Here is an 18,438-nt window from a genome sequence, read left to right on the forward strand (position 1 = left end):
CTCACTCTTTATATAGCGGAACTATGCTGTGTAATAGCTCTGGTATGAGGAGCCCGAATAGATCACACTTCTCGGCCATTACCCCTAGGGCAGGCAGTGGATGGACTGGACTAGTCATACCAGTGGTTGTTGTGGACGTGAATAGTTGTGCTTGTCGTAAGAGGCGACTGACAGGATCGGGTGGCCAGGCTTGCTGACTTGGTTGATGCATGTCATCGGATCCCATTTGCTTGGATTGATGCTCATGATGTTAATCACTGGATTGTCTTGTCCAACTCGGTTCTTTACAGGCTGTTGTCATATAACTGGAATATTGCTGAGTGTGGCTTTAAGCAAACACTAGCTCACTGACTCACCTACTGACTCACTCACTCACTGACTCACTCACTCACTGACTCACTCACTCACTCACTCACTCACTCACTCACTCACTCACTCACTCAGGTTGTCAGGTATTTCATTGACGTGTGACATGCTTGGCTATTTCTGCAACCATGTTTCTGTCTTGGAGTAGATCCAGCAGTTGCCCTGTATGTTATGGATGGTAATGGGTTGTGACCATTCGTTTAGACAGCTGCAATATCATTACAAACCTTCCCGTACCCAGGGCATGAAATGAAGCTGTGGTCATGGCAGGATGCCCTGTGATTACTCCCATCTAGACTAACATCTAGTCTCAGAAATGAACATATCGTACAGTAAAAAACAATTATCTTAATATATATATAATGAAAAGGAGCCCAGAGACTCTCTTCATTTTCCTGGTACTGCAGTATTCTAGACTTACCGAACATTATAGACTTGCATGGGCTGTGTTGGATATATTTGTATCAGGGTCTGTATGACAGACTAACTCCGGTCCTGAGCCTGGAAGGAATTGCCAGTTGTTTTCGCCTCAGACCTGCCTCATGCTTGAGCCTGGTCCTATTGTCTACGTTCCCAAATAGTCAAAAGGAGGAATTATTGCATTCCAGGATTTTATTGAACAGTTCCAACATAGTATATCACTCCCAGTGATGCAGGTCATCAAGAACTGATTCCAGCCAGTGATTCCCTGGTTTACACAGCCTAGTGTGATATAGCTGATATTTTCCACATGATACATTCTGTATTCCTCAGGCAGACACAGATCTCAGCACTATGATGTATGTAATGGTAAGCTATACAAGTTTAATGTTTGTCCACGCCTAGGATATAATTTGTGTATCTGCCAAGGGTTATTCTCAGAAAGGTGCGTCAGCTGAGTGGAAATGGTCTATTACTTGGCGCCCAGCTCTGTCAAGCCCGTTATTGCAACAAGACATGGTAGGCCCAGAGGGATATAACATGGAGGTCTACCTTACCAGACTGGAAGGTATTCTCAAACATTCACCATTATCTGGAGGACCTTGAATATCCTCTCTTTGTCACAGCAAAAGTTAATTTTGTGATTGGTTCGTTGTTTAACGCCGCACTCAGCAATATTCCAGCTATATGACTGCGGTCTGTAAATAATCGAGTCTGGACCAGACAATCCAGTGATTAATATCATGTGCATCGATCCACGCTATTGGGATCGATGACATGCATCAACCATGTCAGCGAGCCTGACCACCCGATCCCGTTAGTCACCTTTTACGACAAGCATGGGTTGCTGAAGACCTATTCTACCCTGGAATCTTCACGGGTCTGATTTTGTGAACTGAAGTTGATTTCATACTTGTTTTCTTCATTCTCATGGTATACTGTTGTTGTTCACAATTTCTTTTTAAGATCAAAATATTTTTATATTTCAATTTTGATATGCTGTTGTCACTTTTTATGTATTCAAACATTTCACTTGTCAGTCTATAAAGGTTTTTTTTCTTTTTAATATTCTGCTTCCAACATGCAGTGACAAAAAAAGGTTTCAACATTATTTTGTCATTTTGACGGATGAGATCTGTGATAAAAGGTATAAATATCCACCCCAGAAACACTTCACACTAAGTGGTTGTCAATCTTTGAAATATGGTTTGTAAGTGTTCAGTTTCATCTCTTTGTTAGAGTATGACCTGTTTTCTTGGTTCTGGAGGAGTGCAGGATGCGTGGATCAGTTTACAGGAAAGTAGCATGCCTTGTTTCACTCACTTCCTCAAGTATCGCCTGCCTTGTGGTGGGGACGGAGCTCCGCCATGGGTGGCGTGGAACCCGGGGAACCAAACAAGGCAATATATTACTGGGTGTACTTACTCACTGAGGGGGCTCACTCTAATGGAAATGCCATCCCAGACACCAGTCTGATTCCACCATGGACAAGGTGTCGTCAGGCATACCGAGACTTGCACAAGTCTCTAAGACAAAAAAAATATTAGTTTAAATCATAATTTCTTGATTATATTAATAATGAGAACATGTTTGTCTATATGAGACTGGTGTTCTTAGTCCTTTGTCCACATATCTAGACTTGCCTGTTACAAGGATAGAATTACTGTTCACCCATGGACTTATTCAGTAAGCCTTGGAACAAGGCTAAGGCATCCCAGTCCATGACAGTTTTGTGGATCGTTATGTAAAGTAAATTCTCTCTGAAACACAGGTATGGCACTGGCAGACCGAAGGATCATTGTAAAGTCGAATTTGCGGATTTGAACCCTCAATAAGCAGATCCTTATGAAACAGTGTGTGCATTTTCCAGGGATGGGGTATCCCAGATTTTACATCAATAGCTGCTGGTCTTACCGAAGACCCTAGTTTTTATATTTCCCACATTCATCATGGTGGCATGAAGCTTAACACTATGAAAACCTCACTCACTGACTCACTGACTCACTGACTCACTCACACTCACTGACTCACTGACTCACTCTCACTCACTCACTCCCTCACTCACTCACTCATGAAACATGTATGAAGGATCAGTTACAACTGCCCGTATTGCCCCATGCTGACACAGAACCCAGAGAAATATGTCCAGATTGGATCTGGAGACGTCAAAAGTCGTGTGTCAGCTCATGAAGAAGCAGAACTAATTGTTTTCTCACTGCCACCGTGTACAGTTGTCCTGACAGCAGTCGTGCAGTGACACACTGAGATACTATCAGCCCTACAACTGTCACTCTGTTGTAAGGGCTGCTGCAGTATCTGTGCGAGGTGATACCCAGATAGAGTGGGGCTTGACACAATCTCACTGCAGTAATTGCTTCTTACTTACAGCTGGTCGAACAACACAGACGTTATTCACGGAATGTTTCAGCCATGTTTCAGGCAAGACAGTTCACAACTACTCATTGAAGGAACCCTAAATACCATCTTGTTAATTTTACCAGTATTTTAGAAATGTGTTACTCTGGGATGGGTTCCTGATGAAGTCAGTGACCTTTAACTATGGCTCTGTCAGTAGTCTTTAGCGTAACAGACCCGTGAAGATCCAGGCTAGAATTGGTCTTCAGTAACCCATGCTTGCTGTTATAGGCGACTATACTTGTCGTAAAAGGCGACTAACACGATTGGCATGTCATGGATCCCAATTGCGTTAGGGGGAAATACATCTTGTCAAAACACTCAAAATCTTCACCAAAATATTTGTGAAATTCCCTCTCCCCTTTGCGTAAATTATTTAAATCAAACACATTGTTATTCCCCATAAAGTCGTTATCAGACATCTGATCGCTATCCGAATCGTAGCCATTACGCTAGTATACCGATTCAAGCAAGAAAATATACCTGTCGCGAAAACACGTATCCCATCCTTGATTTTCATGCAAAAAAGACAGGGAATGGAAATGGAATGAAGTGTCATTGCGCGTAGATCTTGTTTCTATTTTTAGAACGAGATTACAAACGAGAAAGGAAGTAGAATGAGCGATTTTGTAAACACGTTCATGCCACCCGATTTAGAGGTCAGCCGTGTGAGGGACTTGGACAGTAGCTGCCCGATTTTTTCGAGCAGCAGTGAACTGGACTATCGTTTATGCTGCCCGATAAAACGGGCAGTCGGGGCCAAACAGTTAAGACATTCGCTCGTTTCAATTTCCCACATGGGTACAATGTGTGCTGCCCATTTCTGGTGTCCCCAAAACACGGCAAAAACCATACACTCTCACTCACTCACTCACTCACTCACTCTGTATCTACCATTTGTACTATTACTGATGTTATGTTTTCATTATGTCTGTATGTAAGTGTCTCTGTGTTTCAGGGCGGAGGCATATTGCCGGTGTATGATAGCTCCTCCAGCCTGGAGTCCCGATGTAGCAGCAGCAGCATGAAGATACGACACCACTCCAGGTGGGTAGATGGTAGACGGACTGTCAGTAGATGGTAGACACTACCTGAGTCAGTAGATGGTAGACACTACCCGAGTCAGTAGGTGGTAGACGGACTGAGTCAGTAGATGTGTAGACACACCACACCAGGTCAGTAGACGTGTAGACACACCACTCTAGGTCAGTAGACGTGTAGACACACCACTCCAGGTCAGTAGATGTGTAGACACACCACTCCAGGTCAGTAGATGTGTAGACACACCACTCCAGGTCAGTAGACGTGTAGACACACCACTCCAGGTCAGTAGATGTGTAGACACACCACTCCAGGTCAGTAAACATGTAGACACACCACTCCAGGTCAGTAGACATGTAGACACACCACTCCAGGTCAGTAGACATGTAGACACACCACTCCAGGTCAGTAGATGTGTAGACACACCACTCCAGGTCAGTAGACATGTAGACACACCACTCCAGGTCAGTAGACATGTAGACACACCACTCCAGGTCAGTAGATGTGTAGACACACCACTCCAGGTCAGTAGACGTGTAGACACACCACTTTAGGTCAGTAGACATGTAGACACACCACTCCAGGTCAGTAGACATGTAGACACACCACTCCAGGTCAGTAGATGTGTAGACACACCACTCCAGGTCAGTAGATGAGGACAAAGATATGACAGTCATACTGGTGTTGCAGCTGCAGTGTTGTGTCATGGAATGAAGATGCTGAACATCAACAACATGGAGTGGCCAGCTAATGGGCTTGCTGTGTGCATGTCACACACGCTGATACGTACAAATCCTGATGGAATAACATTCCAACACTTACAAAAGCTGCATGTGTTAAGTAACAGCTCAACTTACATAACAAACACGATCTGCGGCATTACGTAATGGCAGCAGCTACCCCTGTTTACATCTGCGTCCGTCCACCTGAAGTCTGTTGAGTAAATCACAAACCAGGAACTGATAATAAGCTGGGTCCACGAGGCATCTGGTGTGTTTAAAAGTATCGTTCCTCTGTGTGTGTGTGTGTGTGTGTGTGTGTGTGTGTGTGTGTGTGTGTGTGTGTGTGTGTGTGTGTGTGTGTGTGTGTGTGTGTGTGTGTGTGTGTGTGTGTGTGTGTGTGTGATGTGTAGACAGGTGAATGTCCTCAAGCCTGGCTGTACCAGATGGGCACAACCGTTGTATCTTCAGCTGTGTCAACACAGCTAATGGGAAGGTAGCTGTGATTTTGTTTTCAGAAAGTGATTCCACTTTATCTTGATTCTTGTGAGTTTGCTGAGTACACGATACAGCAGTAGAAACTAACAGTTTTAGTCTCTAATCCTTAAAAGGATGGTGTGTTAAAAAACCCCTTAAAAACGGCAAATTTCTATTAGTTCTTAGCATATCTTAACTATTGGGCAGTTAGTCTTAGAGTGCTGAAGTTAGACCTTATATGATGTCTTTATTAGACCATAATGTAGGTATTAGACCATAGTGTAGGTATTAGATCATAGTGTAGGTATAAGACCATAGTGTAGGTATTAGACCATAGTGTAGGTATTAGACCATGGTGTAGGAATTAGCACTCAGTGTTTATTTTAGACCAGTGTGCCAATTTTAGACCATAGTGTCAATACCAGACCACAGTGTTGATAGTCTTTTATTAGGCCAAAGGGCCAGTATTAGACTATAGTGCCAATTTTAGATAATTATTAGACCATAGTGCAGATATTAGACCATTGTGCAAGATACTGCCAGTATTATTCCATAGTACCAGTATTATACCATACAGCCAGTTTTAGACCATAGTGCCAATTTTAGACCATAACGCAGATATTCGCCCATAGTTCAAATATCAGACCATAATGTCAATTTTAGACCATAGCAGAGATACTAGACCATAGTGCCAGTATTAGCCTCCGTGCCAGTTGTATTTGACTGCCAGTATTATTCCATAGTGCCAGTATTAGCCTCCATGCCAGTAATAGCCTCCGTGCCAGTAATAGCCTCCGTGCCAGTATTAGCCTCCGTGCCAGTTGTATTTGACTGATGTATCATGCTCACCCTTGTCTTCTGTCCACAGTGGAGTGTTCGACGGCTCTACACGCTTTCCGAAGCTGGAGGAATGTGCTCACTTCCACTATGAATCGGTTGAACTGGGACCTCTCGAGGTAGGTGTGGCGGCTACCGAAGTAACCAGGGTGATTCCTGGCAAGGTGTCGTCTCCTGTACCCATGCTTGTAGGAACCCATTGATTCAATAATGGAGGTTGGATCTCTGATTTTAAAGTGAACCTATAGTTATAAGGATATTCCGATGATCGATTATAGTTGATACTTAATTGGTAACTCTTTAACTATGCGACCTGTGGGGTAGAACAGGTCTTCAGCAACCCATGCTTGCCCTAAAAGGTGACTATGCTTGTCGTAAGAGGCGACTAACGGGATAAGGCAGTCTGTCTCGCTGACTTGGTTGATGCAGGTCATCAATCCCAATTGCGTGGATTGATGCTCATGATATCAATCACTGGATTGTCTGGTCCAGACTCGATATACTACAGACCGCCGTCACTTAGCTGGAATATTGCTGAGTGCGGCGTTAAACAACAAACCAACCAACAACCAACTCGAACGATTCAACCGTCGTGTATAGATGGTGCTGTAGTTCCCTGGTTATCTCCCCTAGGTCCAGCTGTGCGAGGAAGATCGGGAGAACTACCACCACAATGAGGAAGAGAATGGAGAATACTCGTACCTCCTCCGCGTCAAGTCCAGTGACAAAACGTGGAACGTACGGCGGACGTATGGCAATTTTCGTATGCTGGACCGACAGCTCCACAAGTGTATCTTCGACCGCAAGTTCAGTCATTTGTCGGAACTACAGAAAGAGGTGGACTCCGGCAAGAATAACAAGGTGGGTTCAACATCAGAAATGAAGCAGGACAGTCATGAAATACTGTCAATCTTGAAATTAACGCAAGTGTGTATTAAATGTGAAAAATGCGAAAGGCCTTTGCGCACATTATTAAACATCGCATTTATATAGAAATAAGACATTTTGGATAGCAGGATTACCAACTTAGACATACGCTGAAAACAAACAACTATGTATTCAACGCCACTGTTTATTGAGCAGCACTTGTAACAAGTATATAAACATTGTCATTCAAACACTAATTAAGTCCTGTGAATTGTCACTGCTTGGGTCAAGACAAGTGTTCTACTCACTTATGTCATCACTGATCACACCTGAAAGTCCAGACAGACGCCACCCATGCAACACAATGTTTTGTTCTTTGCAACTGCGTCAAAGGCCCACACGAGCCAGTGCACATGTATTGTTTTAGCGGAAGTACTCTAGTCAGCGCTAATAAGCAGTGCTATTTAGTGTGTGATCAGATTAATGTAAGATTGGAATCAGGCGAGGACTCTCCTGTAAACCTCACAGAGGACATTTTCTTTAGATAGAAATCTACTGACGCTTGAGAAAAGGGGGGATGTCGCATTCATATTGAGTCGCATTTTTGGCTAGGGGCCAGTGGTCTCATTCTTTTGGAGACGCATTAATTTCACGATTTACAGTAACTGATTATTTGATTTTTTGATATTTTGAAGACAATGGAGCCATCTTACTGTGTCACTTGAAACTCTATTTGAATTCAAGGCTTAGCCTTACTATGTCTCTTAAAGGGGAAGTGTACACGCAAAAATCACTTTCTTTCTTTTTCTAAACAAAACTCAATTTTAGAATTAGTTAGTATCTGTGTTTGAAAATATACACTCATTTTTTTTCACAGTGAAAGTAGGAAGCTCACAACAGTACGAAAGTGATATGCCGTTATGAGGCCTTCGTTTTACGAGCAAAATAGGCCTGAGTTATCCCCCTTAGATTATGACGTAATTGGTGCCAATTCAACTGGGTCCCTGTCTATTCTCAACGCAAAAGATATCAAGGACCAGTTTGCAGTAAAACAACATGGTCTACGACACACTCCGGCGCAGTGGTGACTCAGCATAACACAATTCTGGCTGGCATCTGAGATGCTAGAATCACAAAACTGTACCTACACCACGTGAAGCGGCTCTAACAAAGCATGATGACGTCATAATGTTTATCAATTGGCACCAATGACGTCATATTGTAAGGGGCATAAGCCATGGTGTTTTTGTTATGGAAATAGAACACTTGGTAAATGTGAAAAATATAAATCGTTTTAGTGCAAAAAATATGTTAATTAAATATGATGTTTTCATATTTTTGTCTATGACACTTCTATGTTAACACTTTTAATGTGGAAAAAGTACAAGAAAAAATGGTTCATTTCCGTGTGAACTTGCCCTTTAAGGAGTAAAAGTTGGTAATTTCATAAGAGTCCGTAATGGAAGTTCAACCCTTTGCTTTGGACAAGGACAGGGCTCTTATGAAGACAAATTAGAATATGAGCTCTTGCCCTTGGTCAAGTGCCTTAATCTTTGAACACAATAATTCTTACAAATCCTCTACCTCTATTACATCATTGCCATAAATCCTGTAGTTTGGCTGCAGTCATACCAAACTAACACTTTCAGATTAAAAAAAAAGAAGAATTTTTAACTGGGGTCCTCTTTACTGCCCACTATACAATAATAGTTGTCCTGAAATCTTTGAACACAATATTTGTATCAATCAGTTGTCATGTAAACATGCAAGGATGCCTTTAATTGGGAATGTTTTAAGAAGAAGTTGGAGCTAAGGTACCATGTTTCTCGTTGCCAACAATCTGATGTAAATAGTTTAACTTTTTGGCACCAAACATAGTCTTTATAGACATCAGGGAGTAGTTTGGCAAATGTTTACTGTTCTGGACTAGATCAGCATTAATCTCACATGAAGTTGAGCAGCTGGATTTAATTTGGTGATGTTCTTAGAGTAAGCAATTAGATGCTGAAGTAGTTAAACTTAAACAGACTCATCTGAAGATGGGGCTATGGGAACTGGTTTGACAGAGCCATCAAAGTGCTGACACAATACTAACTCACATAATGGTAGGTGTAGTGCTAAGATCACTTTGTGAAACAGGCCCCGGGTGCCGTTGTACAAAACAACCTTAGCGCTACAACTGTCGCAAGTCTATGTTAAGGTATGGTGGTTACGATTACTTTAGCGCTAAGATTGCTTTGTAAAATGGCTCCCTGTTTTATTGAGACTAAAATTAAAGTAGTCTTGGTTCCCATGCACCGCCCACATCGTCATAAAGTCTGCCGCCTGTTTCGTTTTTATTTCCATTTTCAAAAAAAAAATTGACAATACTTAAAAACAATGCGATTCAATATAGCACACAGTTACTTCCCTATACATGCACACTGCTTCACTGCGATCTTGTGTTGTGGTCATGGCAGCAATAGGAGTTTGTATGCTTGTTTATGTAGGGAGGCCCTTTCCCAGGTTGATGTACTGCGATCTCGTGTTGTGGTCACGGCAGCAATAGGAGTTTGTATGCTTGTTTATGTAGGGAGGCCCTTTCCCAGGTTGATGTACTGCGATCTCGTGTTATGGTCATGGTGGCTATAGGAGTTTGCATGCTTGTTTATGTAGGGAGGCCCTTTCCCAGGTTGATGTACTGCGATCTTGTGTTGTGGTCATGGCGGCAATAGGAGTTTGTAAGCTTGTTTATGTAGGGAGGCCCTTTCCCAGGTTGATGTACTGCGATCTCGTGTTATGGTCATTGGGGCAATAGGAGTTTGTATGCTTGTTTATGTAGGGAGGCCCTTTCCCAGGTTGATGTACTGCGATCTCGTGTTATGGTCATTGGGGCAATAGGAGTTTGTATGCTTGTTTATGTAGGGAGGCCCTTTCCTAGGTTGATGGTACAGAACTGCATATTTTGTTACATACTAGTTTGAACAGCCCAAAAAATAAAACAGAAATTTTCAAAAGACATTGCCTGAGAACCAATTCTTTTACTTTTTTAAGCCTAATGTTTAGTGGCCATGTTTGAGTCCAGGTCTAGACTCTGTAACATGAACCATGTGTGAAGTGGAGATAATGTTCATGTAGGGACACCAGTGAGTAATTTCACTAGGTCCTAAATACATGTACTTGAGTTGGCAGACCAGTAAAGTGTTTACGGGGCCTTGGTCCAACATGTCTAAGTGAGACAACAGTTCAGTCTAAGCACTAGTTTCTTGTCGTCACTTTCAGAGTGGGAATGTTACAAGCATCTGTTTGAGTAACTGGTCAAATGCATATATGTTTCAAGTGTGTTCCTCAGGATAGTTTCTGATGATTTCTATGTTGATGACTTGTAAAGTTAAGTACGTTGTTCATTCCATAACTAACAGCTTTATCTTAGTCCACTCATCCTGACTATCAGAACATATGGCAAAACCCATGAAAATGACAAGTGTCTGCTAGTCCTTATGATACCTTAACTGTTGGACTGGAACTATAGGACTAGTGCCAATTTCTAACACTGTTCTTCAAAGACTTGTATAGTGAAGCATTTTGTTCCTTCCACACAAAAACGTCACATTTTGTTTGTTCTGAATGTGATTGACAACAGTCATTTTCTGACATTATTTCATCTTAATATTAATCCAACTTACAAACTGTGATGTCACCACTTTGTGTGCACATGATTATATGATGTCATCATTTCATGTGAACATATGATGGTGAAGTCATGAGGCATGTGAATCACCTTGGGGATAATTGAATAAAATGAGCGGTGATGAGAGAAGCACATGTTATTGTGTGGCTCCCCCTGGTGTTGATCAAGACCTGTGTACGACATGTGATGTGGCTGTGATTGGCTGAGTCACTGCCTGGCTGGAACAGCTCTGACCAACTCACTGCCTCAAATGCCAACAGCTAGGAAGTGATAGTTGTGGAAAATGTTCACAGATTTCAAAACATTGATGCAGTTTTCATCCCTTGAAAGGAAATGAGGAATCCTTGAAACTTTCATCAACCTGAACTTAGCAACATATTGCGTCACATGTTACTGTGATATGGATCTTGTGGAGTATTAACTGCCCAGGCGGTGGATAGGATGGGTCTTCATGTGTTTTCCTGACGGACAAGTTTGGTGAAAATATTGTTATAACTTCTGTCAGCGTCAGAGGAATATCTCAACATCCCAGAGACAGCGTTGGACACACAGAAAGTGTTATCAAGAATCTTGGACCCTTTCTGTTGATTTGTGACATTGATCATGTTTAGGTGGAATATTGGAACATTGAATTCTCTAGTGTTTTCCTTATGATAAAGTTCTGTCAGCATCAGAGGAACATCAAGAAATACAGGAGACAGCAGTAGAGAAGAAGAAATGTGGACAATATTCACATGATTTGTCACATGGATCAAGTTTCTATGGAATAGTAAATTCTGGGGAGTTGAGGGGATACGTTGATGAAGTAGTTTGCTTTTCGGTGAAAAGTTGTGACAATAAATCATAAGCAAACTGTGACGAAATCCAGAAATGGAGGAAGAGTTGGAAGTGTTGTAGAAGTTGCCTGTGCAGTGGGGCGTTGTGACAGTGTTACCGTATTCGACGTAATAAGCACCCAGCTCTAATAAGCGCCCACAGCGACATTTGCTAACATATTGGCTAGTGAACAATCCCAATTAGCACCTTTTCCAATGTACACAAGACTTGTGTATTTGTGTATAATACACACTCGTGTGTTATATGCACCCCATATTATGGGCAATTAAATTCTGAAAAAAATATATCTGTCGTGTCTAATACGCACAGGCTTTTCTTTTGTATCATTTCAGTCTGTCAGCATAAACCACAAAATTTACGATCTTTTAACTTTGTCTTTTTTTCAGCAAAATTTTATTCTTATAAGAGCCCCCTATTTCTAATATTGAGAGCGCACTGGGCGCTTATTACGTTGAATACAGTATGCACTTTGGGATAAATAAGATGAGAAGATAAAGGTGACTCTCGGCCTGAAGCCTGAGGCGAAGGAAGACAAGCTTCCATCAGTGATTGCTCCCTGTACTTCACACAACTCCCACACAAGACAAGTCAACATGTGATGTGGATATTGATTGTGGAGTCTGTCGAGATTTCTTCGTGACAAACTTCAGTGACACAGAATCTTACTTCAGAAGTAAAGTTTCCCTGGTAGGAGCAGAAGTTGCAATATTCAGGACCGGATAAAAGATGCTGTCAGGCAGACTTGAACAGCTCTGTCATGGATGTGGCACTATAGGACTGTCATGTTGTTCAGGGATTGTGCCATGACAGGTGCTTGTCGGAACCTGACAGGTGCTTGTCTGAACGTGACAGGTGCTTGTCGGAACGTTACAGTGCTTGTCGGAACTGTTGTTGTCATAGTGTATGTTGATGAAATGTGTAATCTGAGCCATGTGGATCAATATTTATATGATAATACCACAAAAATGAAGATCTCTTTTATCCTTGTTCTGAGACTGTGGACTGAGGACTGATTCTTTGGCCATGGAAACAATGTGTCGTGTCAATGTCAGAAAAGTCGTCAAAGCAGGTGATGGAGACTTGACAACACTAGGTAATGAGATGTAGTCACATCTTTGGGAGAAAAAGTCTTTCTATGTAACCATGACAAGGAAACGTGATCGATCTTCCAGTGAAGTCAAACATGACTTAATTTGTATTTCTTGATGGACCAATTATTCTAGTATTGGCTCCTTCCAAGCCACAAGGACTAAACACTGCAAGATCTGTACGAGACACAACACTTGGAGGGGCTTTTTTACTAATACAAGGGGCAATTACTGTTTTCCCGACAGCAAGAGCAATTACTGCACACAGACTGCCCATATGGGGACAAAGGTCAGCAGATACAGGAAGTGGCAGACACAAGCTGTACAAACTGGCCCTCACAAGTTGGCAGTCTTAAGCCATGTCATACAACATTCAGTGAGTTAGTCATGGCAACTTGCTGGCATCCTTAACAACATAACCTACTCGAAATTTGAAAAACAAACTTAAATTTTTTGTGACCTGGATAAAGGCATTTGCGGGATGACTTTATGCTGTGTACAGACAGTATGTTCATGAAGACATACAGTAACTTTGGAGTCATTTAAAAACAAACTTACTCTCTGGATAAAGTCATGTACAGGATGACTTTATGCTGTGTACAGACAGTATGTTCATGAAGACATACAGTAACCTTGGAGTCATTTAAAAACAAACTTACTCTCTGGATAAAGTCATGTACAGGATGACTTTATGCTGTGTACAGACAGTATGTTCATGAAGACATACAGTAACCTTGGAGTCATTTCAAAACAAACTTACTCTCTGGATAGAGTCATGTACAGGATGACTTTATGCTGTGTACAGACAGTATGTTCATGAAGACATACAGTAACCTTGGAGTCATTTAAAAACAAACTTACTCTCTGGATAAAGTCATGTACAGGATGACTTTATGCTGTGTACAGACAGTATGTTCATGAAGACATACAGTAACCTTGGAGTCATTTAAAAACAAATTTATTCTCTGGATAAAGTCATGTACAGGATGACTTTATGCTGTGTACAGACAGTATGTTCATGAAGACATACAGTAACCTTGGAGTCATTTAAAAACAAATTTATTCTCTGGATAAAGTCATGTACAGGATGACTTTATGCTGTGTACAGACAGTATGTTCATGAAGACATACAGTAACCTTGGAGTCATTTAAAAACAAATTTATTCTCTGGATAAAGTCATGTGTACCAGTAGGGGAAGATGTTATACAGTGTATGCTTACAGGCGTGAATAACGGGAATAGTACCTTGTTACTTGACCTCTCCAATAAGTTCAACATGTACTCCCAGTCAACAACACACTGACTGACTTGCTTGTGAGTGTGCTACGGGGATTATTGTAGCAATGATCTAACTATGCTCTTGGTGTTTGTCTATGACTAATAGAGATCCAAGCTATTATTCATTGCCAGGATTTGTTCCATGGATTAACTATAGGCAAAGGGAGACAACTCTGTTCTGTCATGGAGTCCAGTGCATCTACTGAACCAGTGATTCATTCCTAATCACGACCATTGTGTCATGATTTCAACAACTGGACACACACGAGTCATGACGTACTAGCCCACACACTGATGTTCACTGTTTCTGACCTTGACACCCCTGTCTGAAGGATCACCATCGTGTCCCTGGAACACTCTGAACACACAGCTCTTTGCCACATCCTGTCTGAAGGTTACCCATGTTTTCAAGGGAACTTGCTCCACTCTGGATTAATGCCTACAGCCTACATGTTGCCATTGACGTTTCATGGCAAGAACGAAAGGAGATTATTCTTCATATCTTCCATTCTACAGGAATATGAGTTGTTCTAAGGCATGTGCTTTGTCAGGAATATATAGATAAATTTTGTCTTGGTAAATGAAGCGTTTCTCTTAGCATTTATGTTTCATCTGCGTTGTTCCACGACGTGACAGAAATGGTGTTATAAGTGGTGTGTGTAGTTATCACCAGGCATCCCAGGGAACAGTTTAGGGATGAGTTGTTTAACTTTAAGAGACATGCAAGTTGCTCCATATATGTTTTAAACATGGTGGATGAGAGAATGAAACTGGGCTCTCAATGGGGTTGTCTAAACACTCAGTTTGGAGATCTGAACACTGATTTGGGAGATCTGAACTTTCAATTAGGTCATCTGATCTCCTAATTTGGTGGTCGGAACTATCAGGTTGTAGGCCTGAACTATCACTTGGAGACCTGAACTCTTCATTGGGTGGTCTGAACTCTGCTTTGGGAGATCTGAACTTTCAATTTAGAGACCTGAAATCTCAACAGAGTGGTCTGAAGTCACAATTGGATGCTCTGCACTTTCAATTGGATGCTCTGCACTTTCAATTGGAAGGTCTGACTCTCAATTGGAAGATCTGAACTCTCAATTGGAAGGTCTGAACTCTCAATTGGAAGATCTGAACTCTCAATTGGAAGGTCTGAACTCTCAATTGGAAGATCTGAACTCTCAATTGAAAGATTGGAAGATCTGAACTCTCAACTGGAAGGTCTGAACTCTCAATTGGAAGATCTGAACTCTCAATTGGAAGATCTGAACTCTCAATTGGAAGGTCTGAACTCTCAATTGGAAGATATGAACTCTCAATTGGAAGATCTGAACTCTCAAGTGGAAGATCTGAACTCTCAATTGGAAGGTCTGAACTCTCAATTGGGTGGTATAACCTTGTAATTGGAAGGTCTGATCATGTGAGAGAGATGATGTTAGCCCCATCAGATAATGGCTGTGTTGGTGTCAAGTTCTTCCTGTTATTGACCGTTGTTGTTGTGGTTGTTGCAGGAGTTGGAGAGGGCGTTGAGGAGGTACCTGAAGCACTTCTCCGAGATTGCTGGAAGTATGATCAACTGTGGGTCGGTGCTCAACTGGTTGGAGGTAGGTTGTGGGGCAACTCTATAGATATTTGGGTAGCCTTGTGGTTTAAATATTCCCTCTCCACCAAGGACCTGGATTCAGATCTGAACATGGGTACATTTCTGAAGCCATTTCTGGTGTTCCTCGATAATGATGAATGCTGCTGAAAATTGTGTAAAACATTTCTCACTCTTTCATTTACTAATAAAATAATAATGAATTTGATATTCTGAATACTAGAATTTGTGACTTGTATTTTTTATAACCCTCTTCATGTCCATGTTGCAGATTGACAATCGGGGTAACCGGCTGCTGGCTGTGGACGACTCGGGCATCAACACACCAGCCATTGCCGCTGCGCACGTCGTCAAGCGCTACAATGCTCAAGCTGTAGATGAAATATCTCTCGATGTAAGTCACTTCTGGATTTCCTCCCACATCGATCTGACACGCTGTGGTATAACTGAAATACTGTTCAAAGCGATGTTAAAACCCATGCACTCACACCCTTTGCCACAGACTGTTCAAGGAGGAGAGTCAGCCAATGAGAAGCCACTATGATTGTCACTGAACTGACTGTTACGTATTATGTACTGCACTCGAAGTGATCAACAGTATTTCATCACACACAACTTTTCATCCTTTTTGTCAAACCACGTCACTGTTTGCAGAATTTGCAAATCAATTTTCTGGTGCAATGCTTGTCTTGCAAGAGCTATTCTAGTTTTGATATGATCCCTGTTGCAGGTGGGTGACATTGTGTCTGTGATTGACATGCCTCCAGCGGATGATACCATTTGGTGGCGAGGGAAGAGAGGGTTTGAGGTAAGGAGGGACCATCTCAAACTTTTGAAGTCTCATGATCAGCAGATGAGAGTTACTTCCCTTTGGGTTGAGTTTGCCACAGGGAGGAAAATGGCCGACTTTGCCTAAGCAATACTTTTATTTATTTCTGTTACATTAATTAATGTTATACCTTAAAGTCAGTTTTTACTGCTATCACAATATTTTGCAATAGTGAACTAATATCGCAATACTACTGCAATAGTGTGGGCTACTAGAGCAATTACTATCGCAATAGTGAAAATAGCCCCAATAGTGACCCCTATTGATATCACAGCTTACGTGGTAACTGAACCTGCCTTGTCGGCAAATGATAAAAAAACCCAACTATATCAAAGTTCTGATAAATATTGATCCAACATAATATTTAATATTGTTATTCTAAATTTGGGATTGAAGAAAGAAAAACTATTCATTCGCAGTGAATAGCCCAGGACACTTCTGGACTTCGAATCCCATTTAATCAGCCAATCAGATTGAAACATGCTCAAACTCATTTTACACTTTCGACTACAGATGTTGATGTTTGTATTCCCAGGTTGGTTTCTTCCCGAGTGAGTGTGTGGAGGTGATCGGGGACAAGGTGCCGCCGTCCATGGCGTCGCGCATACCCCCACCCCCGGCATCCAAGAAGCCCTGTAAGTTGACCCCCGCATCATCCATCGGTGGTGCAGGGGAACAGTGGGGGATGGCAGCTTCTGTTACATACAGTTGTACTAGTGTCGGGGACTGATTTGGATTCCAGCATATATATCTCATATTTCCTACAGTTTCAAGAAATTACAAGTCAACATCAAAGTATCAGATTTTATCTTAATCTGATTTTATTAAAAGTAATGGAAATGCTTGCAAATTAATAATCAGTGTGGTAATAGGATTTGTATAAATAATTTTTGAATAATTGCTGCCAAATTTCCACCATAATCTATTATTGTTACAACATAAACATTTTATGATGGAGCTGGCCTAGGTTTGTGATTGGCTGGAATTCAGATCAACTTTGTAGACATACCAGCTAGCAAGCTTTTATTCTTTATATATGACCCACCAGGAGAAAAGGGACCTTATGGGTGCTGGGATACAATACTGCTGTGACCTCATAAAGAAAGACGTTTGACGTCAACTTACTTCCGCAAAGAAAATTCATGTGTGCGGACTGTACAAAAATATCTTATTTTTCACGGGTTAGTTCGTAATCAATAAATACATTATTTCGAAACATTTCAGCATACATGTCTACTGCCTATTAATCAGACATTATCTCTAAAAAGGGACCTTGCAGAAAATGAGTCCGAATGTTTGATGCCGTGTGTCTCTGTAATAAATATGAATTGAAACTTATGAATTGTAATTTTGTGGTCCCAAGACACTGTACTTTTAATAGATACCGTATTCGACGCAATAAGCGCCCCGCTCTATTAAGCGCCCACGGCGATATTTGCTAATATATTGAGTGGTGAACAATCCCAATTGGTGTATAATACGCACTCGTGTGTTATATGCACTCTTAATCATGGGCAATTAAATTCTGGAAAAATATATCTGTCGTACATAAACATTTCAGGCTGTCAGCATAAACCACGAAATTTATCTCAAATCTTTTTTTTTTCACCAAAATAAAATTCTAATAAGAGCCCCCTATTTCCAATTTTGAGAGCGCCCTGGGCGCTTATTACGTCGAATACGGTATTAAGAATTCAAAATGTGAGTTTTCACCCATAAGGTCCCTTTCTCTCATGGTTTGTCACGTATAATATTTAGTTGTTTTATCAAAATAGCATGTTTACCTTTGTGTATTTCTATTGTTTGAGATGGAACGTATGATAAGGAATGGATATAAACCCTGATCTGCACCATGAATGTGAGACTGACTGACTACGGGAGTTCCTGCATGAGTTCATTAACAGCATGGTCTTGTACAGGGGACAGGTTACTGCAGGGAGTCGTTAGATGAACGGGAGTTCATTATCAGCATGGTCATGTACAGGGACAGGTTACTGCAG

General features: G+C 41.5%; 1 protein-coding gene across 16 annotated transcripts in view; it reads left to right on the forward strand.

Moving 5' to 3' along the window:
- The window catches only part of LOC139458423 (rho GTPase-activating protein 32-like), a 178,535-nt gene that overhangs the window by 137,922 nt on the left and 22,175 nt on the right, over positions 1-18,438 (forward strand). For 15 of the 16 annotated variants that reach the window (XM_071239848.1, XM_071239856.1, XM_071239860.1 and 12 more), the window contains 7 exons: positions 4,160-4,248; positions 6,307-6,394; positions 6,909-7,136; positions 15,521-15,613; positions 15,881-16,003; positions 16,340-16,417; positions 16,974-17,073. In XM_071239848.1, the coding sequence (XP_071095949.1) occupies positions 4,160-4,248; positions 6,307-6,394; positions 6,909-7,136; positions 15,521-15,613; positions 15,881-16,003; positions 16,340-16,417; positions 16,974-17,073 (799 nt within the window). Of the gene's footprint in view, positions 1-4,159; positions 4,249-6,306; positions 6,395-6,908; positions 7,137-14,464; positions 14,551-15,520; positions 15,614-15,880; positions 16,004-16,339; positions 16,418-16,973; positions 17,074-18,438 lie in introns of those variants that run through there. The other variant, XM_071239864.1, reaches the window with a different exon arrangement.

This window comes from Haliotis cracherodii, unplaced genomic scaffold (assembly GCF_022045235.1).
Source record: "Haliotis cracherodii isolate W230 unplaced genomic scaffold, xgHalCrac1.p SCAF_12, whole genome shotgun sequence".
In the NCBI taxonomy this organism is placed as follows: domain Eukaryota; kingdom Metazoa; phylum Mollusca; class Gastropoda; order Lepetellida; family Haliotidae; genus Haliotis; species Haliotis cracherodii.